Below are 22,781 nucleotides of genomic sequence, written 5' to 3'. Positions count from 1 at the left end.
GCGTCGCGGCGCTTGCTGGGGGCCCGGCTTTCGCCCGCTGCTGCCGCCGCCGCCGCCGGCCGCGGCTGCTCTCCCAAGATGGCGGCTCCTCCGGGCGAGTACTTCAGCGTTGGGAGCCAGGTGTCGTGCCGGACGTGCCAGGAGCAGCGGCTGCAGGGCGAGGTGGTAGCCTTCGACTACCAGTCCAAAATGCTGGCTCTAAGTATCCTTCTCTGCGTGGACCCCGAGGCCGGGCCGGCGTGTAGGTGCGGTGGTGGGGGGGCGGGGGACGGCGGCGGCAGCTAGGGCCCTCTCCCGGCCTAGGGGCGACCGGCTACCGCGGTGCCCCGGGCGCATGCGCACGGCTCTGAGCTCCCCTCCCCCTCCCGCGGGCCTTTCGGTCCACTTTGGGGACCCTTGTCTCCCACCCCTTGTGGGAGCTAGGCCCCGACTGAGGGTTGGTGGGTGGAGCAGGGCTTGACACGCGCCTGGCTTTTCCGGAGGGGACGATGTGTTAAGGGGACTCCGTGATTAAGGGAGGGGGATAGTGGTGAGGAGAGGGCTGGAGATGGGAGCCCGGATGGAGTGGGGAGCGGTAACATGCTATGGGGAGGGGTGTGTAGGGTCAGGAACTGCTAGTAGGGCAAGGGTATGGACTGCTGATGAGATTTGATTCAAGAAAGGGCGGTGGTGGGATGGTGGTCTAATGGGCCTTGCCAGTTTGGGGATGGGAAGTGCAGGACAGAGTTTGTATTTGAACTGGTGGCTAATTTTGCTGGAGTCATGTATGCTTGGTGTCACTGTGCTGACTTTAAGGTTCTCAGTCATTTGAAAATCGCTGCTTAGGGGGTGTTGGAAGCCTGGTCTAGAGAGGACTTGCCACGTTTTTCAGGGGCTTATATATGATGGTGTGTGGGCTTCTGTTCAGTTCAACACATTCCGTAATAACGTCCTTCTCTTTGAAAGTACCAGTGTTAAACTGCATGGAAGAGGTGGCCCTGTTCCCTTTGGGTGGGAATGATTGCTGAATTACTCCACCAACTCACTTGGAAAATAAAACACTTCCTGGTTGGAATAAATGAACCTCTGACTCCCCCTTTATTTGAGCTACAGGTGGGTTTACTCGAATTATTTTTAGAAGGTAGCCTCTGTCGGAGTTTCTTACGGAGTCTGCTGCCTTTTAATTCGATTGTGAGTTGTTGGTTTCCAGCTCAGAAAGATCTCTTGGTGAATGCCATACAATAAGAACAATTTCTTTTTGTATGTGTTATTTTAAAAACAAGAGATCATACTTGGCCTAAAGGCTCTTCCTTTGGTGACTTAGTTGGAAGTGTCTTTTTTTTTTTTCTTTTTTTGAAAGATTTTATTTATTCATCTTATATATGACGAGTACATTGTCACTGTCTTCAGACACACCAGAAGAGGGCATCGGATCTCGTTACAGATGGTTGTGAGCCACCATGTGGTTGCTGGGATTTGAACTCATGACTTCTGGAAGAGCAGTCAGTGCTCTTAACCGCTGAGTCAACTCTCCAGCCCTGGAAGAGTCTAAAAAGGAAGACTCACTCTTTTTATTTGACGTACAGCAGGGTCTTAGTAAATGGTTGGAAAATGAATGAATGGGTGGATGAATGAATAAGGTCTCATCTTAGGTAGTTTCTTTCCCAGTGGTGTACTTTTTGCCTCTGAAAAATGGGAAATTTCAAGTGTGAAAAAGAAATTGGAAAGAAAGAAAGGAAAAGCATGAAATCTGAATAAGTGAGAAGCACTGTCTAGATTTAGGGAGATTCTAGTGCGACCCTAAACTTCAAAACACTGGTGCCTCTTTATAGTTCCTAAGTTTAAGACAAGCAGTGCATCTGACATCAAGACTGCATTTCTTCCCCTAAAACCCATTTAGAAAGTGACAGGAACCCTTTTGAAGGTTTCAATTTCTGGCTGTATATGGCTTTAAAAAATTTGAGATCCTTTGCTTTGGGCAGGAGCAAGTTGATGGGGGTTTATTGAGAGCTAAGATTCCTATGAGGCTCGCTCAGGGATGCCTTTCCTATACACTGGTATAGCACTGGTATAGTTTTCTTCTTTGTGTGTATGTTGGTGTGTGTGTGTGTGTGTGTGTGTGGGTGTGTGTGTGTGTGTGTGTGTGTGTAGTTTGTGGAGACAGAGTTTCTCTGTGTAGCCCTGGTTGTCCTTTAACTCCCTCAGTGGTTCAGCTGGCCTCAAACTCACAGACATCTGATTGCCTGTGCCTCCCCCGAGTGCTGGGATTAAAGGTGCAGGACACCACCGGCCTCCTGCCTGGATCGTTGTGTATACTACTTGTGCAGTGTGCCTTTGTCCTATTTTCCTTAACATTATTTTCTCACCAGAATGTCCCTCTTCCAGTGGAAAGCCCAACCATGCAGACATCTTGCTTATAAACTTACAGTATGTTTCAGAAGTGGAAATAATTAACGATCGAACAGAAACCCCTCCTCCCCTAGCTTCACTCAATGTTAGTAAGGTAAGAACTCAAGGACATTCTCGATGTCTGAAATGTTGGGAAGGAGGGATGCTCTCCAGCTTTTGAGGATGTATGCATTGTTCTGTGCTTTTTTTTTTAACCCACTTACGATCCTGGTGTTCTGTTTCATTTCTTGGGGTGGGGACTACTCTCTCTTCTTCCCTTTTGAGACAGATTCTTGTGTATTTTATGCAACCTTGAACTTCAGATTTTCCTGACTCTGCCATCCAAGTGCTGGGATTACAGGCATGTATGCAGTTTCTGTGATGATAGGATCGAACACAGGTCCTTATCCTGCGTGCCAGGGAAGCACTTTGCCAACTTATTCCCAGCCTTCGGTTTTCATGAGACAGGGTCTCAGGTAGCCTAGGCTGGCCTTGAACTTTGTTATGCAAACTTTATAATAATTACTTTGAACTCAGATCTCTCTGACTACACCTGAGGGCTGTTATAACTGATTTAGTATCTTTTCTCAAGTATATTTATGTAGCTTTCCTTCCCTTTGTTTCTGAATATCTTTGTTGCACCTTAAATACTTTTGAACCAGTCGTGGTGGTATACACCTTTAATCCCAGCACTTGGGAGGCTGAGAAATACAGATCTTTTTGAGTTCAAGGACGGCCTGGGCTCTTATACAGAGAAACTGTCTCAAAAAGAACAAACAAACAAAAAAAAAAAAAAAAAAAAAAGGAAAGAAAGAAAAATAGTGGTACAAGCCTGCAACATCAGCACTTGACAGACAGAGGAAGTTCAGAAATTTAATCCTCAGCTGCAGAGTGAGGTTGAGGCCAGCCTGGAATACATGAGACCTGACATGGTACATATCTGTAGTCCCAGCATGCAGGATGCAATGGTAAGAGGACTGCTTGAAAATTCAAGGCTAGTCTGGTTAACATAGCAGACTCTAGATTGGAACAATATACAAATAATAGTAATAACTTATTTGTTTTTTCTTTTGGGTTATTATTTATTTATTTATTTATTTTAGTCATTATTTTAAGACAGGGTCTCACTATTGCTGGTTGGCTCAAAGCTTGCTAATGCTTTGGTCCTCAACTCATGGAGATTGACCTGCCTCTGCCTCTCAACTGTTTGGGTTAAAAGCGAGTGCCATCATGCCCAGCCTGTGTATACCATGTTGTATGTGTTCAAGTGCCCCAAGAGGGCATCATCAGATCCTTTGGAGCTGCTTTGGAAGAGATCAAATGTTCTTAACCACTGAACCATCTCTCCAGCCTCTACCCAGCCTAATCCTTTTTTTTTTTTTTAAAGATTTATTTATTCCATATACATATACTACAGCTGTCTTCAGACACACCAGAAGAGGACATCAGATCTCATTACAGATGGTTGTGAACCACCATGTGGTTGCTGGGATTTGAACTCAGGACTTCAGAAAGAGCAGTCAGTGCTCTTAACCACTGAGCCATCTCTCTAGCCCACCCAGCCTAATCTTAATTCTCAAATAGAGTTTAGAGCTTGCTCTTGTCCTTTATAAAGAGCACTTGTGTGTGAATACATTTGTAGGCTAGAGGTTGACATAGAATGTCTTCTTTTTTTACTTTTTATTTTAATTTTGAAACAGCTTATTGAACCTGGTGCTCATTGATTCAGCTAGACTGGCTAGCCAGAAAACTCAACAGTTCCGTTTGTCTCTTCCCCAGAGCAGAAAAAATCTAGACACAAGCCACCATCCAGCCTTTTTTTTTTTTTTTTTTTTTTTTTCGGAGCTGGGGACCAACCCAGGGCCTTATGCCCCTGGGCAAGTGCTCTACCACTGAGCTAAATCCCCAGCCCACTGAGCTAAATCCCCAGCCCCGCACCCAGCCTTTTTTAACATGGGTCCTAGGAGTTGAAATCTTGACCTCCTGTTTGTGTGGCAAGCACTTCAACTGATTCACCTCCCAGGCGTCTTTCCCCTTCACCCCCTTTTTAAACCTAGACTCAGTATTAATTTTTGGTGGTGGTGGGGTTAGTAAGGGGTGTTGCCTGTTGACCTAGAGTTGTGTGATGTTGATATTTATATATAATGGGTGAAAATTCAGAGTGTTTCATAGGTTAGGAGATTCATGACATAAAACCTTTGAAAGCCATAGCCCAGATGTGGTGGCTCATACCTTTAGTCCCAGCATTCAGGAGGCAGTCAGGTAGATCTCTTTTTGAGTTCAAGGTCAGTTTGGTTTATACAGTAAGATTCAGGGCAGCCAAGGCTGCATGGAGAAATTTTGTATCAAATATTTGGGATATTTTAATCATTTTAATCTTGCATGTCCAAGTTGATTTATGGGAACTCCAAGTCACATCTTTGACTCTTCAGTTCAATAGTCAAACAAAATGTTGATCAGTAGTGATATCCCCTCATCCAGCCTTGCCTGAGTTTGTCCTGTATGTCTTGTCGAACTTAATGCATAGCATACTTGTTAGGTTCACATATTTTGTTTTATACAATACTGCTGGTTTTTTATTTTAGTACTGGGGCCTTGTGTATGTTAGGCAAGCACTCTAGCATTAAAAGCACTTTTAGGTTCACTTTTGAGTATATTGCAGAGTAGGTGTTTAATGGGCAACTTGTTGGATGTGTGTTAGGCCTTGAGTTTAGTAGCAGCTGTCTGGGATTAGCTTGGCATGAAGTTTTTCCCTGTAGAGGAGTCTTATAATAATGTATGTTCTCTTGCCTCTCTAGGGAGTGTGGTGTTTGCTATAGTTGAGCAAAGCAAGGAAACACTTAGGGAGCTGCAGCAGCAGATAGAGGCCAGGGAATGGAGTTACAAGAGATCTGGAGCTCCTTTGTCAGATTCCAGGGAAGTGCCACATGGTTTTCCTTTCCTTTCCTTTCCCTTCCTTCCTTCCTTCTTTCCTTCCTTCCTTTTTTTTTTTTTTTTTTTAAGTTACAGCTAAGGATAGATGGAAGGGTCTTAGGTTTCATTTCAAGGGTACTTATAGTCTGTCTGTCCCAGATTTTGAAGCTTATAGATGTTTAAAGCCCTGGCTTAATCAGGTGTCTCCTACTAAGATATTGGAGCTCTTTGGGTGGCCTCTGTTACAGTTCATGAAATTTTAAGAGATTCGAATGAAGTGATTTATTCCCAGGGTGTAGAACTGTAGGTCGTTATCCTCTGTACGAAAAGTCTCTCCCCTGGACCTTACTCAGTAGCAATGATTATCAGAAAGAGGATGATTTTCTCAAAGGATACTGAGAAACCCAGAGAGATTCATGTCCTGTGTCCAAGCACCACTTTGTAGAATGGTTGGATGGTGTGTGTGTGTGCTGCTATGTGGGTGCCAAGAAGCAAGTGTTGCAGCATGTAAACACACGTGCCATTGCAGTAGAATTCTTTTGAATTCTCAAATCAGAGCAGCTCTTGCTTAGGTTAGTTTGTGGATTACCTTTGTTTTGTTTTTTTTTAAGATTTATTTATTATATATAAGTACACTGTAGCTGTCCTCAGACACACCAGAAGAGGGCATCAGATCTCATTACAGATGGTTGTAAGCCATGTGGTTGCCCGGAATTGAACTCAGGAAGAGCAGTCAGTGCTCTTAACCACTGAGCCATCTCTCCAACTCCCTACCTTTGCTTTTAGTGTTGGCTTGTTTTTATTTTATTTTGATTTTTTGAAGCAAGTTTTCATGGATCCCAAGCTGGCCTCAAACTAACTCAGGATGACCTTGAACTTCTGAGCCTTAACTGCCAAAGTGCTGAGATTGTAGGCATGCTGGTTAGTCTTAATTATTTACTAACATTGTTATAAGCTGGTTGATTACCCACTTTTATTTAAAAAAAAAAGCAGTGAGAAGCACTAATTTGAGGAACAGCAGAACTCTATGTTTATTGTTCCTGTGCAGCTCATTTGCTTATTCTGAAAAAGATTTTCTGAGAAGTCAGGAACCAAAAGTTAGGTTAAGGGGTTTGGTTGTCTCAGGATTAATTTCATTTTTTGTTTGTAGAGGTGTTTATGGATAAGCTGTCTACTTTCCTTTCAAACGGACCTTTCAGGATACTTTACCATTCCTTTTTGGAGACTGAGTCAGATGGACTGCCTGCTGAGCTCTTACTGGAAATAATCAGAGTGGCTATTACACATGGCTTGAGTGACATGAAAAGCTCTTAGACTGAGCATGGAGCTCCATGGTAGAGTGTTTACCAACCATGCACAGGGCACTACATTTGTTTATTTTTAAAACAGGGTCTCACTATATTGTCTGGCTTTTCTGGAGCTTGCTAAGTAGATCAAGCTGGCCTTGAGTTTGTAGAAATCCTCCTATCTCTGCCACCAAGTGCTGAGTGTCTACCACCCACCATACCTGCCAGTGCACTAGTTTTGATCCCCACTATTGCCCTTTCCCCAAATTTGTCCTTTTTCTCTCTTGGTTTTTTGGGACAAGGGTTTCTCTCTTATAGCCCTGGATGTCCTAAGCTCACTTTGGATATCAGTCTAGCCTTGAATTCAAATCCTCTTGCCTCTTCCTCCCGTTGCTGGGATTAAAGACGTGTGTGCCACCACTACCCAGCTTGTCTCGTTATTAAGAACACAGGCTTAGGGGTTGGGGGTTTAGCTCAGTGGTAGAGCACTTGCCTAGCAAGCGCAAGGCCCTGGGTTCGGTCCCCAGCTCCGAAAAAAAGAAAAAAAAAAAAGAAAAAAGAAGAACGCAGGCTTAGAGTTTCCCAGTGTTAAAGGGTTGTTTAAGCATGTGGGAGGGAGGTAATATTCTCTGAAATGCCTGGAAGAAAGTTGGTGTACAGTATAGGGTGACAGAGATTTGTAGTCTGGGGACCAAGTGCTATTTTGCATTTAACAACTTCAGTAGGAGATACATATATGCTGGTTCATCTTCCTGACGTAGTAAGTGCTCTCTGCCTAAGTAAGCCTGTTTATACAAACCAGATAGCAGGAAATGGAAGAGGTGAACTTTTAAAGGAAACAATAATAGCTCACCCAGAGAATGCATAAACTAGTGACTTCTGGAAATGAGCCAGTTTGCTTTAGATTAGCAGGTCCCTAGACAAAGAAGTCTTATGTCTAACCCTAGCAGTAGTGTGGAAGAGGAAGCTTTGAGGTGACAGTGGAACTGTAGAAAGGAGAAGCTCGAATGTCTTTGGGGACCAGAGGATTGGATGGAGTTTGAATTTAGGGCCCAGAGAGTGCCAAGCAAGTGCTGAGTAGCTGAGTGAGTCCTCCTTGAATAATTTTATCTTCTCTATGGTGATGCACCCTGTTACAGTGTTCACGTTTCCTGATAGAACCTTTCAAGGAAAAGAACAAGAACATGTACAAGCCAATCATTATTTGCACTGTAGTTCCCCCCCTGCTCTGATCTACTTTCCAGTGCTAGGATTTCAGTGTGTCCCGACATGCCTGATTTAGGAATCCTGGAGAACAAATCTAGAGCTTTGAGCATGCTTACACTCCTAGTCTCCTCACCCACCACCCTTGGTACGGTTTCCTGCTAGCCTAAGACCATCCGGCTCAGCTTCTTGAGTGAAGAACTCACAGGTATGCATCACAGTGCCAGGTTTTGGTCTCCCAAATCAGTTATTCCTTGGATTGATTTTTGGGACCAAGGAAAGGGAATGGTGTAGCAAAGGGAAGACAGCAGTGATTTTATTGTCCTTCAGCTAGACAGGGTGTTTGCTGGTCCAAGGTTAAAGAGTATCAAGTTTGTACTGGCTACCACAAGTAGTGTATAAATGATGGAAACATTTTTCTTTGGTAACTAGAACTAACAGGAATTTCTAGGACAATGTTATCACTTGGCATAACTCATCAAACATCTGTCAACACACATTTTGTCAGGTGTCCAACCTTTTGACATTGGGATATGACATCAACTCCATATGTGTTGGGCCCAATTCATAGCTGTCCTGGAAGACATATAGCCCATGGGCTGCAGACTGAACATGTCTGGAAAATGAGTGCATACAGTGCCTTAGATGTGATACAAATCTCTTATCATCTTGGTGTGTTAGAGGGAAAATGGAAATCCATGGGTAATAGAAAAGTTAAGGATTTACCTCTCTTCCCAAGCTCTTGACTGGTTTGTCACCTTTTTCAGATCTATTGGGATCTATTTTCCATGACTAGTAATCAGGGGCTAAATAGAACCCAAGCCATGCAGCCTGGCCTTGTCCTCGGCAGTGATGGTGAAGGAACACACATGGACTTGAGAGGGGTCAGAGCCGGTGACAAAGCTGAGAATGCAGAAGTCCAGTTATTGGTTGGTTTTCTTTTTTGGTTTGGTTTGGGGTTTTTTGAGACAGTTTTTCTTCCTAGCCCTGTAGACTTGCTTTGCACACCAGTCTGGTATCAAACTCAGATCCACCTGCCTCCGCTCAGCCCAGATTTCTTTTTAAAAAAGGAAACTGTTTTTACTCTTTATGTGTGGTATCACAGTGAGGGGCATACTGTCTTAATTGTCATTTGAAGTTTACTAGCTACACAGCTAAGAATTAACATAACCTTATAATTTTCTGGTGATTGATGGTTAAACTTCCAAGTTTGAGTACATTACTGGGTAGTTGATAGTTACTAGATTATGGTCTATTTGTGAGCCTAACCCATTAGCAAGCGGTTCCCTTTATTGTATCTTTTTTTTAAATATAAGATTTATTTTGATTTTACATTCATTGGTGTTTTGTCTGCATGTGTGTCTGTGTGAGGTGTCAGAAGCTCTGGAACCGGAGTCACAGCAGTGAGTTGTCATCTAGGTGCTAGGAATTGGACTGGGCTCCTGGAAGCGCAGCCAGTGCTCTTAATCACTAGTCACCCCCACCCCCACTACATCTTGACAGTGATGTATTAAAGGATGGTGTTGGTACCAAGTAGGGTCAGAAGTATCCCTGATCACCCTCCAGTTATGAGCATATATTTTTATTCCTCCGTATTAGGGATCAAATCCATGGCCTTACATATACTATGCAAGCACCCACCCTCATCTCGTTGGTGTGTGTATTTGGTACATGGGGGAAGGTATATAAATGAAGGATGAAAAAAAGAGCCACTGGTTTCTGAGCAATAAATTGTTTTCCCTGCTTTGATTGCTGGGTATTAAACTAGGGTCTTCATATATGCCTAGAACATGCTTTCCCCTGACCAAGGAAAAGTTTTCTGTTGGCTGTAACTTTTCTGGCTCCTAGAGGCCATAATCTTCTCTTAAGAGTATTTAGTCTGCCAATAGGATGGGTACCTGGTTCTGGGCAGACACTGTCATGGATGTGTCTTGAGATGCAGTTGGGGAAGTGGAGAGGAAGAGCTCCTCTGTGCTGAATGCAAGGGTTATGTTCAGTGAATAGTGTCAGATAGGTTGTGATTGGCTGTTATTTAAGAAGGACTGGTTTGGACTGGTTCTTTGAGGATCAGTTTCCCTATCATTGAGACTTGAGGGTCAACCTGACAGATCTCTGGTAGAAGAGCCATCACAGCTTGGTGGTTAAGAGCAGTGACTGATCTTCCAGAGGTTCTGAGTTCAATTCCCACCAACCACATGGTGGCTCACAGCCATCTGCAATGCAAGCTGAGCAATCTGATGCCCTCCTTTGGGCACTGTCCCTTGTAGGTACAGATCTGTGGTTATAACAGCATAGGAAAGGAGGCAACAATTGGATTCCTATAGAGGGTTAGGCAGTCACTCTTTTAGGCTTTGTGAAGCATCCTGTAGTAGACAAAACTAGTCAGTGTTGCCTTCAGAGATTAGATATAGCCAAAAAGCTATGAAGAGAGTGACAGTGTATTCATACACACACACACACACACACACACACACACACACACACACACACACACACACACACACATCTTAAAAAAAAAAAGACATCTCTCCAGGCACAAAGCTTGTGACTCGGCTCCGCCCACAGTACAAATCAGACAGCTGACTCCAGGGCCCTCAGGCCACTAATTACCAAGGTACTGTCTCAGTGTTGTTTGTGTGATGGAGAACCACTGCCTGTAGGAAAAGACAAATTGTGAGCCAGTATAATTGACAGAGTTGGGCCATAACATTTTGTATCACCTCTTTGACCCAGAGGTGAGAGTTGAACGTATGTCCATACGTGGTGGGTCCAGTGGAGGTGTGACTTTCAGTGTTAAGAGGAAGGTCAGGGTTGGGGATTTAGCTCAGTGGTAGAGTGCTTGCCTAGCAAGCGCAAGGCCCTGGGTTCGGTCCCCAGCTCCGGAAAAAAAAAGGAAAAAAAAAAAAAGAGGAAGGTCAGTTGGCTTAGTTCTCCGGCTAAGAACAACTAACACTGGAAGCTCTAGGCTGGCTTAGGGAAATGCTGGCCATTGTCCTGGAGATAAACAGTGAAGGATCCTGTGGTAGAATGTGGAACACGAGTCTCTTATAAAGCCCAAGCCATCCTCCAACTTGTTGTCTTGCTTCCTCAGTCACCTAGTGCTGGGATCAGATGTGTGCACCATTCTCTGGAAGGACTTGTGACCATGTCATTTAGCTGCTGGGAATTGTTAGCTCAATGATTGGTTCTGTCCACCTTCTCTCATCTTCTCCTTCCTTTCTAGTTACTGGGAAATGTCAGGATGAATAAGACACTTATCTTTCCCCAAGGAATCTCAAATTTGTTGGGAGTATTAAGGGATGGTAGCATTTTCGAGAGGTATTCTTGGAATTGAATCCAGACCTTTGTGCATGCTAAGCGCACTGTCCCTTGTAGGTACAGATCTGTGGTTATAACAGCATAGGAAAGGAGGCAACAATTGGATTCCTATAGAGGGTCAGGCACTCACTCTTTTAGGCTTTGTGAATCATCCTGTAATAGACAAAACTAGTCAGTGTTGCCTTCATAGACTAGATATAGCCAAAAAGCTATGATTGTGCTCCAGTAAGATTTATCTTACGCAGGTCGTTGCCTGGATTTGGCTCCTGTTGTGGTCCATCGACCCTTGGCATACCAAGCCTGAGTGAAGGCTTCCTATATGTGACCTTGGAGAATAAATGGCATTGCTCAGCTTATCTTTTCTGTCACTGAGCTAAATTAGAAGCATTAGGGGTGAAACGGTTAAAAGCCTTGGGAAAAAGCATAAAACACTTTTGTGATGCTGGAGGAGATGTGGGGCTTCACACAGGCGAATGCTATACTGCTGAGCTGTCTGCAGCCCAGCACCGTTCCCTTTGACAGGAGCCAGTGTATTCTTACAGTGTGCGTCATATCCTTGTTTACTTTCATTTTGTGCACATTTCTGTGGGTACAACAAGCTATGTCAGTGTGAAGATCGGATGACAACTTCGATGAACAGGTTCTGCTCTCATTTCCACCATGGAGTCCTGGAAACCAGGACATCAGGTTTGGTGGTGATTGCCTTTACTTGCTGAAGTATGTTGCCAGTTTCCTGATTTGCTGGTGGTGTATGTTATTGAGATGTTCCACTGTGTAGCTGAGGCTGGCCTTGAACTGAAGATTCTTCGACATCCTTCTTGGGGTCACTGAGATTACATGTTTAAGTCACCTCACTGGGCTGCTTTTGTGGTTACATTATTTACTGTGTATTCCACAGTGCTGGCTTGCATGCGTGTGGACAACTTAGGGAGTCAGTTTTCTCCTTCTACCACGTGGGACCCAGAGACAGAACTCTTTATTTATTTATTTATATAGAGAGAGGCAGGTTTGCCACTAAATGCCTTTAGGAGCTGAGACACCTCCCTAGCCTAGTTTGTTTTTTAACTCAGATATTTTTGGTCATCTTCTGTTTACTGTACAGTATTTTGGGATTTTTAGAGGATATGTTAGTGAACAATAATAGGAACAAAATTTTATTGACGTCCTGCATTGATGTACATCTGTGATTCCAGCTACTCTGGAGGTTAAGGCAGGAAGACTTAAAGTTCAAGGTCAGCATAGGCAGTTGTGTGCCACACCTGCACACACCTCGTTGGAGCCAACACTGGCCTTGAACTCTTGATCCTGCTGTCTCTCCTGAGTACTGGGATTATATAGGCTTGAATCAACATGCTTAGCCATTCTTTAGCAGTTCTTTTAGCAAATACAAGATGGGTTTGTAATAGTGTGATGACTGCATGGTGGTTAGTGTTTTGAGATGACTTTGCTGCATAGCCCAGGCTGGCTTAGGTTGCTTCCACCTTCTAAGGGCCAAGATAGCTGTGCAATACCGAATCTGGTTTGGACATAGGAACTTAGCCACTAATAGTGACCCTTTTTTACTATCTATTTTTTTTTTTATAAAATTGTATATCTCAAACATATAATGAAATTTATATGAAAAGGGGGAAGAAGCAATGAGCTCATTGGCTATAGGAAGGATTGGATTATATTGTTTTTTTGTTTTAAACAACCCGTAAGCTGCCTTCTCTGTGCCCATAATGTTAAAACAATATCTGATATCTTCGAGTGAGGCTGTAGCTCACCTGGGGCTAGCTCAACTTCCTCACAGAGCTTTAATTGGCTCTATTGTGAGATAGCTCTGTTTGAGCATCTGTTGTCTGAGAGAAATTGTTGAGGTTAATTTCAGCTTGCATTTCCACTTGGGTTTCTCTCTGACAGACAGGGTAAGTTTGACAACAAAAAAACATTGGTTTCAGAACCTTAAGACTGGGAAATCATTGTCAGTAGTAGCTGAAGTAGTTTCTGTGCTGCCAATGGTGTTGACAGAACCTGTAGCTTTGTTGACACGTGTTTGTGTTTTAAACCAATTAAAGATAAGGTTTTGCCTGTAGTCTATATTGACTGGGCTCTGGTTCCATGATGTAATAGCAGTATATGGACTTTTTACACTAGCAAGTTGGATTTGTAGTGTTTTTAATTACAGTGAAGCATTAATGTATCTTAGTGTTAAGTGCAGGAGGCTTCCTTGGATTTACCTTTTTAGTCTTAGTGCCTCAAGAAATGGTGGCTGTGTGTGTGTGGTGGGGGATGTACCTATTTTTGTCAGCTGAAAGAAATGACTTTCTAGTGAAGAATTTGTGCTCTTTGAAGTGCTGTAGGAGATTATATACATTTTGCTTATTTAAAAGAAAACAGGTTGGGGTTGGGGATTTGGCTCAGTGGTAGAGCGCTCCTAGCAAGCGCAAGGCCCTGAGTTCGGTCCCCAGCTCCGAAAAAAAGAAAAAGAAAAAAAAAGAAAACAGGTTATTGAGTATGCTGCAAAGGGAACAGGCTGAGCAGAGGTAAGTATTAGCAGTTTTCCTCCGTGTTTTCAACACGGTCCTGTTACGTGGACTTGGCTGACTTTGAAGTCATGCCAATCCTGGATTGCAAAATAGAGGGGCTGGGTAGGCAGCTGTCTCTTACAACATACTCCGCCGATGCCGACCCCCCCCCCCCTTAAGTTGACTGTTATGTTTATAAGGACTTTTATTGGCATCCTCTTGGTCTCTGTTGTACTGATTAAATTTGTTCTTTGACATCTTCATTTATGCATACAGTACTATTACTGTTCTATTACCCTCACTCCAACCTCTTCTAGCTCCTTCCCATCCCTGTTAACATACACGTGCTTGAACACGAGTGTGTGCCTTTGTTCCCCACATTCCTGTGGTTTTAACCAAGGGTTTTAACCTCCGATTTTAACCAAGACATCTCTCTGGTATGGCCATGGTTTGGAACTATTGATGGGGCTGTTGTGTTCATCAACTGATGGAAAACTGAAGGCAATTTTACTGTCCTTTTCTAGAATCCATTAATTAGACCAGGCCATTGCACCCAAGTTCCCTGTCTCGGTATTTTATTACTACTGTGAGCATGATGCTTGTATATGAGATTATTAGGCGCAAAGATCGGAGCACAGCTCCCTCGGGTTCCAGGGATCAGCTTCTAGAGCAAGCACTGTTACTTTCTCAGCCATCTTGCTGGAGCCCAGATAGCTTATGTATTCAAATTTATAGCCATTTTCAACAGTAATTTAGACTTAATTTTTTTTTAAATGCATTTTAAGAATTTATTTTCAGGGTGTGTGAATGCTCTTTGTGGAGGTGAAAGGATTTGGTTTTCTGTTCCCACCGTGTTAGTCCTACAGATTGTAACTCTAGCCACCCTTAGACTTGACTCTCTTGTTTGGTTTGTTTTTGAGACTGGATTTTACTCTGTAGCCAAGCTGGCCTGGAATGCCGAGCACTCCATCTTTAGCCTCCCAAGTGCTGGGATTGCAAGCCTGGTTAGATTTTACTTTTTCTTTGTTTTCCTTTTTCTGTTTTAAAATTAGGCTAGATTTTACTTTTCTTGTTAAAAATAAATTTAAGTATGTTTACGTATTTGTATCAATGTATTGGGGCATCCACGTACCACAGTACTTATTTGGTAGTCAGAGGACAACGTAAGGGAGTCTCTCCCTTCCACACAGATCATCAGGCTTGGTGACAAGTACTTTTACCCATCCAGCCGTCTGTCTCACTAGCCCTAGAGCTAACTCTTGTTGGCGAAACTGGAAAATAGAGTCTAGTGGTCAAGAATACTTGCTGTGGGGCTAGGAGCTTGAGTCTGCATTTTTGGCTCTACTGTGCCCCTTTGAGCATTATATTCTAGGACACAGCTTCCCATGGAGTACTGTATTTTTTTTAGTTTCCAGCTGTCCCGAGATTTTAAGGAGGTATCTATCCCTTCCTTTCCATCTCCCCCTCCCCCGCTTCAGCCTGGGCTCAGGTAATGACACTTAAGCCTTCCTTCCAAGAAGCTGGGTCGCGGGTCTACAGGTGCAGGTGCTGTACCTGGCTCAGAGCAGTGCTTTACTGGAACTTTCAGGTTGAGCTTTCAGCTAGGAAGCTCAGGCATGGAGTATTGATATTTAGAAGATACCTTTTGAGAGCTTGTTTATCGCTAGCTAAGAATGAGGATTTCCCAGCAGCTGAAGTAACACAAGTCTGTAATCCCAACACTTGGAAGCAGAAGCAAGCCGAAGTATTGCAAGTTCTAGGCCATCCTGAACTACATGTACTGAAACCCTGCATCAAAAGGGCATCCAGGGGTGCTGGAGAAAAGATGGCTCAGCTGTTAAAAACATTGGCTGTTCTTCCAGAGGACCCAGGTTCAATTCCTAGCACCTACATGGCAGCTCACACCTGTCTCTAACTTCAGTCTCAAATGATCTGACCTCTTCTGGCCTCTGAGTACTAGGCATGATTCTTGGGCACAACATACACATGCGTGCAAGACACCCAGACACATAAAGTCGGTTACATTAAAGGAGGAGAGGAGAGTCCTATGATCATGCCTCCCATCTGAAAGATCCAGAAGTGAGGGCTTTTTAGCTACTCTGGTCTGCCCCTTCTCCCTACCAGGCTTGCAGGCAGCACCAGCCATTTCAGATGGCAGCTGCATTATTGCCTAACCTGTGCAAGGGCAGCTGCTTACAAGACCCAAATACAGAGGGGGAAGAGAAGCTGCACAGTGAGTCAGTAGGTCACAGCAGCAGGTTTCTCCCTGGACTCTGCTTCTCTTGTCAGCTGTCTCAGTGTGCTAAATGCTTGCAATAAGAATCCCTCTGGAGTCCCCACAGCACCTGTGCTTTCTTGGATGCATGAGAAAAGACAGCTCAGCTAGCAGACAATATGAAGTACATATTGCTTGGATTTTCTTGTGAGCCTTCCTTTTCCCCTTCATATCACAGAGTATGCAAAGGGCTCTGTGAATGTCCTGGTATTCATTAAATCACATGACTAGGAGCTATTTAATATATATTTTAATCTATATAGTGTGTGTGTGTGTGTGTGTGGGTACACACATGCATGCATGTGAAAGTCAGGACAGGAGAGTTTGTGGGAGTTGGTTCTCCTTCCACCCTATGAGTTCCGATTATTGAACTCAGGTCAGTGGAGTTGCAGCAAGTACTTGTACGCACTGAACCTATAAGGTGGCCTCAGAAGAAAACTCTGGTTTGTAGAAGTTACTTTGTTTTCAGTGGGAATAATACACGGTGGGGGTGTGTGGGCAGATTCAGGTTGGCACGTCTAACACTTCAGTTAAGTAAACTGCTGGCTGAAGGCGACAGGACCTGCAGTAAGTGGAGGGCTCTGCAGCATAATTGCAGGTATTGCATTATAAGTAGTTGACTCCATTGTTCAGGAGGTGAAGCATAACTCAGGGAACGAGCTGTGGCCCTTAGGGGCTCTGGGAGGTGCCACTGCCCTCTGGTTTAGCCTCCTTTCCTTGGAGACTTCATTTTCTGAGACATTGTTTGGAAAGCGAGACTCAAGGAAACCCCTCATGGTTGGTTACCAGGGTTTTTTTGGTTCCTGAAAAGGCGTTGATTGTTGCTTAAAATACACACCAGCAGTTCTCTTTCCATAGAAACTCTGTTTCCAAGCTCCAGGCTTTCTCACTTCAGTTGGAATTGACTTGCTCAAAGTACATTGATGGCTCTGTGAAGTTGTAGTCTGCTGGGCGGAACAGCAGCCAAGCCTGAAAGATAATCATGGCACTGCTGTCACATTTGTATCTGTTCACATCTGGAGGCCAGGTGATCTCTGGCTTTAAATCACAGGAGAGGTTTGTCATGTTTCTGCTTTTACCTGGAGAGTCTAAAAATGACACCATGTGCGAGCTAGCCCCTCTGACCACACAAGTATTTACTACTAACTGTGTGTATTTGGTGTGCTGCAGCTTTATGAGGTTATATGTGTGAACTGTGTTGATGGAACTGAAAAATCTTTACATCATTTTCTTGCTTTTCAGATGTATTATTTGCCTGTTTGCTTTTGTTGTTGTTGGTTGTGGTTTGTTTTTTGGTTTGGTTTGTTGTGATTTTTTGAAATGGTTTCTCTAGTCCTGGCTATCTTAGAACTTGCTCTGTAGATCAGGCTGGTCTCAAACTTACAGAGCTACACCTGCCTCTGCCTCCTGAGTGCTAGGAGTAAAGGCGTGCACCACCATACCCTCAAGCTGTGCCTGTTTTTCCTAAACTGCCTTGCATAACACATTTGTTTTGTCTCATACTGAAAGTTTTTCTAGCAAGCAATAGTGTAAGATAGGACAATACAGATTGACAGGGAACCCACCCTAGCCAGAAGGAGTCTTACAGACTATCAGATTTTACTAGAATTTCCTTTGATCAATTCGTGATTGACCCACCACGGGGTAGGAAAGCAGCAGGCACAGGGTAGAATGCTAACCATTGCCTTTTCTGTAAGCAGAGTAGGGCAGGACTGCACTCAGCTCAGGAGAAGACAGTAGATTAGGGTTCCTTAGTCTTGGGCTGTTAGATGAGCATGCTGGACAGGCTGAGCATTGATTGCCAAGAGCTGTATCTCAACTCTTGGTGTGTTATAAAGTGCACAGTGGTTTCTAAACCTGAGCTTAGCGCAGTAGTGGGTGACCTGTACTCTCTCTTCTTTAAGTGGAAGTGTGTGGTTATGTTTCTCTCTGACCATCACTTCCCAGAGCCATCATCCCTGACCCTGTCATACTGCCCATCTCCATGTTCGTTTTCTTGTTCCTTCTTACTGAAGTTGTCTTGTGTTTTCGTGATCTCTTTGGGATGAATCTCTAAAGTAGCACAGTACATGCTTGGCACATAGGAAGCCCTCGGGAAGAATAGAAAAGAGGGGTGAGGGATGCTTGCCAGGAATTGCAAGCAGTAACTAGATGCTGTGTTTGGGGGTTGTTTCATTGGATCGCTAATCATGCTGACTCTAGACCAATCCTTGCTGACCTGCTTCCTTAGATTGAGGTTCTGAGTTGGAAAGAACGAAGGGGAACACTTTTCTGAATCTTTTTTTTCCCTCTCCCTCACCCAGCTTGCCAGCAAAGCACGGACGGAGAAGGAGGAGAAGCTGAGCCAGGCCTATGCAATCAGCGCTGGCGTCTCCCTGGAGGGCCAGCAGCTCTTCCAGACCATTCACAAGACGTGAGTTGGGGGAGCATAGGGGTTCCTATTCCTAGAGCTGATTTTGTCTGTCTGTCGGATGAAAGACTTCTGGGTGGTTGTCTTGCTGAGAGTGTACGAGGGCAGCTGGGGCAGCTGTTGGCTCAGAGAGGTGGCACTTGGAACTCCCTTTGCACAGAATACTGTGATCCTAAATCAGTCATTGCAGTCTTTGTTTGTGAAAGCTTGTTTGGAATCACATTGTCCTGTGCGGGTCTCTGGTAATAGTAATCCCTGATTCAGAGCTCAGGATTAGCTTCCTATTGTTGTTATTACTGCCATCCTTACCTCTAAGATAGCTTGTGGTTTTATTAAGGGAAGTTATATCACTTTCCCTAGTTTGCTCTGGGACAAACACAGGGAGTTAGGAAGAACAGAAGGCAACCTTCTTACCTCCTTCTGAAACACATGTTGTCACAGCAGAAGTCATTTGACTCTCTACTAGCTTCCCTAAGTGCTGAAAAGCTGGAACATTTGACACCCTCCTCAACCCCTCCTCCCCCATGGGCTGCCTTCTGTTACCCTGTTTAACCACCCAGGGTCTGATGCACAGATGGCAGCTGGCTGTAGAGCTGTCTGGGGCCGGGTGTGTCTGAGCATTTCCAGGTATGTGAAGGAATTCTCTTAGTAGCATCAGCTGCCCTGGGATTCCCCATGTGTGAACTCAGATGGATCTTCCTGGTCTGGCAGGTGTCTGTGTATCTGGTAATTGAGTGGGGCTAGTGGGGCACAGCTTGCACGTTGAGGGTAGAGGCTGGATGGAGCAAAGTACAGATGACTATTTCTAGAAGTGCTATTTTTACCCTAGGTCAAGGGTGGGCAGATTATGCCAGCAAGACAGATCTGCCCCCTGTGTATGTGTCATCTGTTGGCAGATTTCTGTAGCTACTTATGATCTGACACTGTCTAGAAAGCAGTTGGCAGCCTCTGCTCTAGACCACTAAGTCAGTTCTAGTGATTTAGGTCTGGTTGTTCATTTGTAACTTGGTTTGAGCTTCTGAGACTGCCACCAACTGTTTTATGATTTTCCAGGCCCCTGATGCTTCAGACTAACAGTTCTGGGCTCTCCCTAGGATAATGTGCATTAGTGACTGCTCTCCTGTCCAGAGATGCCCAGAGAATGTTTGTTGTCTCCTCTCTCCGGCTCAGTAGTGAGCTGAGAGCTTGGGAGGGGTGTGTGTGTGTGTGTGTGTGTGCGCGCGCGCACGTGTGTCCACTAGTCTAGTGGTAGTCTTCTCCTTCTCTTTCCTTTCCTTTTCTAGACAGGGTTTCTCTGTGTAGCCCTTGCTGTCCTGGAACTTGGTCTGTAGACCAGGCTCACTTGAAATTCAGATCCAACTGCCTCTGCCTCCCAGGGGCTGGGATTAAAGACATGGGCCACAATGCCTGGCCCTGAAGTTAGTTCTTCCTAACAGGAGGAATGGGCTGTCCACAGGATATCACACTCATCTATATTCTTCTCCTTCCAGCATTAAAGACTGTAAATGGCAAGAAAAAAACATTGTAGTCATGGAAGAAGTTGTTATCACACCCCCATATCAAGTGGAAAATTGTAAAGGCAAAGAGGGGAGCGCACTGAGCCATGTACGCAAAATAGTAAGTAAAGGAGCCACCTGCGGAGCAGGGGTGGGTTCTTGGCTTGGTCCCTCCTGTCAGGCAGGACCCTGTGCTCCTGCAGGCTCCATGTCTCCTAGCAGTGCGGCCTGATGCCCCTGCTCATCGGGCTCTCTAGCCGTGTCCTGGATGATGTGGGATAGAAACCTTGGTGCTATGGGGTAGGGTGAGCAGTCAGCCCCGTGTCTTACACCACATGACTGCAGAATTGCAGCACATGTAATGGTCGATGCCCTTAACTGTGGGTTAAGAACTGTAGGTTTGGCTTTGGAGTGTAACAGTTGTAGTAAAACACCTTTTAATCTGGTTGAGAGGCCACTGTTACATCTCTTTGGGTTTGGGCTTTTTTTTTTTTTTTTTTCATAGGTGTGTTTTGCATATGTTTAATATGTTTATGCAAAATACATACCATCCATCCATGCATATGAGACTGTATACCATGTATATGTCTGGTGCCTATGGAGGTCAGAAGAGGGCATTGGGATTTTATGAAACCGGAGCTATAGCTGGCTGTGAGCTACCATGTGGGTGCTGGGAATCGAATCCAGGTCCTCTCTAAGAACAAGCGCTCCTAAGAGCCGAGCCACCTCTCAGGCCTACACTGTTGTGGACTTAGGAAGTATAATAGAACTAATTTTCCTACCTACTAGCTTTTTCTTTATTTATGTCAGATAGGAAGAAGGGGCTTGAAGAGATGGCTCAGCAGTTAAGAGCACTTGCTGCTCTCCCAGACGACCTGAATTCTGTTCTCCACATTTATGTAAGGCAGCTCACAACTCTGGGTTCTATATTCCAGTGGGCCCAAGGCCTGTGACACCTGCACTCTCTTACTTGTGCACATATACAACTACATATATAATTTAAAATAAAATAAAATAAAGCAATACATTGTTAAAGGCGGGAGGGATTTTGGTGGTAATAATTATCCCATTTTGTTATGTATTAGTTTATAGCTGTACTGTTAAGCCAGTCTTAGCTTAGCTTCCACACATGTGGCTGAAACAAGAGGTTTCTCTTGCCTGTCTTGCAGTTGGGGTGGGGTGCAGGGAGCATTGGATAACAGCAAGCCAAACTGCCAGGCCTGGGAAGCTTGGCTTAGATCATACAGGAGACCTCGCCCTGTCTCCATTTCTGACTTGGCTGCTTGGTCTCTTGCAGGTTGAAAAACATTTTAGAGACGTGGAAAGCCAAAAGATACTGCAGCGTTCACAAGCCCAACAACCACAGAAGGAGGCTGCCCTGTCATCCTGAGTCCACAAACATGGAGGACTCTTCCAGCATCCAGCCACAGAGATGGTGGTGGTGGCTTCAGCGGAGGCAGGCCGGGGGAGGGAAGGGATCCTGTATTTCTTGCTGACTCTTATTAGGGTCAGTGTTTCAAAAACAAAACAAAAAAAAAAAAAACCTAGACTTGAACAAACACCCAACAAAAAAGAGCAAGAGAATAATTTAAACGTTGAATCATTACTTGACTAGCAGACCGGCCCACCATGTCCTTTCACAGCCCTCTGGAGCAGTCATCTTGTTAGTTTTATTTTTGCAAATTCCTTTTCACTTTGCCCTTCACCTAGGTCTCTCCTTCCCTAGTCTGTTTCTGCCATTCTGATTTTCTAAGTGGATATACTTGCCTTCTGAGTGATTGAAAGAAACTTTTACATCTTTTCTTCCAAAATAAAAGTAACAAGTGACTGTGACTCTGAAGCTGAGGCCAGAGCAGAAGACAGAGGTCTCACTTTGAATTTTCTTTTTTTTTTCTTTAACTTTTTTTTTCTTTTTTTTTGCACAGGGCATGGCTTGAATTAGTTTTATTTTTCTTAACTTTAAATATATATATGGAAATATATATTAAAATGTTCTCTAAGTATTTTCTGCTTCTTGCAGGTCTCTTTTTACTAGATCATGGCCACTCTTCCCACCTCATCCCTCTGAAAACAAAAATGTGTTGTCCTTTCTACCACCCAGAGCCCGACGATTAACTTGACTTAGTTCACAGCGAGGATCTCCTGCAGCCCTGCAGAGCCAGTGTGCAGACGGGATTTGGCCTTGAGGGTCCTGATGGCTTTCTGGTCTTTAACTGTATGTACCTGTCTCACATTCGGTCCCAACCTCAGGACTCCCTCTGCCTTTGTCTCCATGGTACTAGACGAACTCTGAGCACTCTCCACCCGGGAGTCAGCCGCCCCTCCCCCGTGCCTCTGCAGGAAGAACTCGCTTGCATGGCACACCTCAGCTCCTCCTCCTTCGGGCTGATTTTCTCTTCTAAGAAACCTGGACTCCATCTACCCCAGTCTTTCTTAAGTCTATGTCCAGAGCCTCTAGCCCAGGAACAAGCTTGAATAACCTCTAGTTTCTCTTCTGCCATCCTCCTGCTCTTCTGCCCCTCCTACCCCTGAAATCTTACAAGCTACTGACAGTTTGTATGTGCTCAGCCAATGGGCAGAAAACCTGGAAAGAATTTCTGGACTTTAGCCCACCAGTTTGCCTGGTTTGACTAACCTGCTGAGAGCCGAAACTGGTACTTGTCGCCCCTGCACCTCCAGGGTAGTCTCAGGGGGCAAAGTGCCACCACCTGAATATCAGGCACTGAGTGGGACATGGGTGATGCTCATGTGACCGGCTAGAGCTTTGGGAGTAGGGTGGGGCTATATTTTTTTTTATTTTTATTTTTTTTTGGCCATGATCTCTTTTCCCTTCCTTTTTTTTTTTAATTAAAATAAATGGATCAAAATTAAATAATTCAAGCCCTGCCTTCAAAATGGAAAAAAACTTTTTTTTTTTAGTATTGTTTAGCAAAAACAATAAAACCCAAATTTTTTTAACCATCACTCATGTCTCAGGTTTGTGCGTACTTTATCACCCCAAATGAG

At 44.3% G+C, this 22,781-nt stretch overlaps 1 protein-coding gene across 1 annotated transcript; it reads left to right on the top strand.

Moving 5' to 3' along the window:
- On the top strand, positions 1 to 21,318 carry Lsm12 (LSM12 homolog). Its single transcript, XM_032912509.1, has 5 exons — positions 1 to 202; positions 2,349 to 2,482; positions 18,173 to 18,282; positions 19,770 to 19,896; positions 21,073 to 21,318. Exons 1-5 carry the CDS (start codon positions 79 to 81, stop codon positions 21,163 to 21,165), a joined length of 588 nt encoding a protein of 195 aa, XP_032768400.1. The 5' UTR covers positions 1 to 78; the 3' UTR covers positions 21,166 to 21,318.
- Positions 21,319 to 22,781: the final 1,463 nt, after the last annotated feature.

The sequence above is a fragment of the Rattus rattus genome, chromosome 9 (assembly GCF_011064425.1).
Source record: "Rattus rattus isolate New Zealand chromosome 9, Rrattus_CSIRO_v1, whole genome shotgun sequence".
Classification (NCBI taxonomy): Eukaryota; Metazoa; Chordata; class Mammalia; order Rodentia; family Muridae; genus Rattus; species Rattus rattus.
The sequence above is the reverse complement of the archived record's forward strand: the minus strand, read 5'-3'. Positions and strand labels throughout refer to the sequence as shown.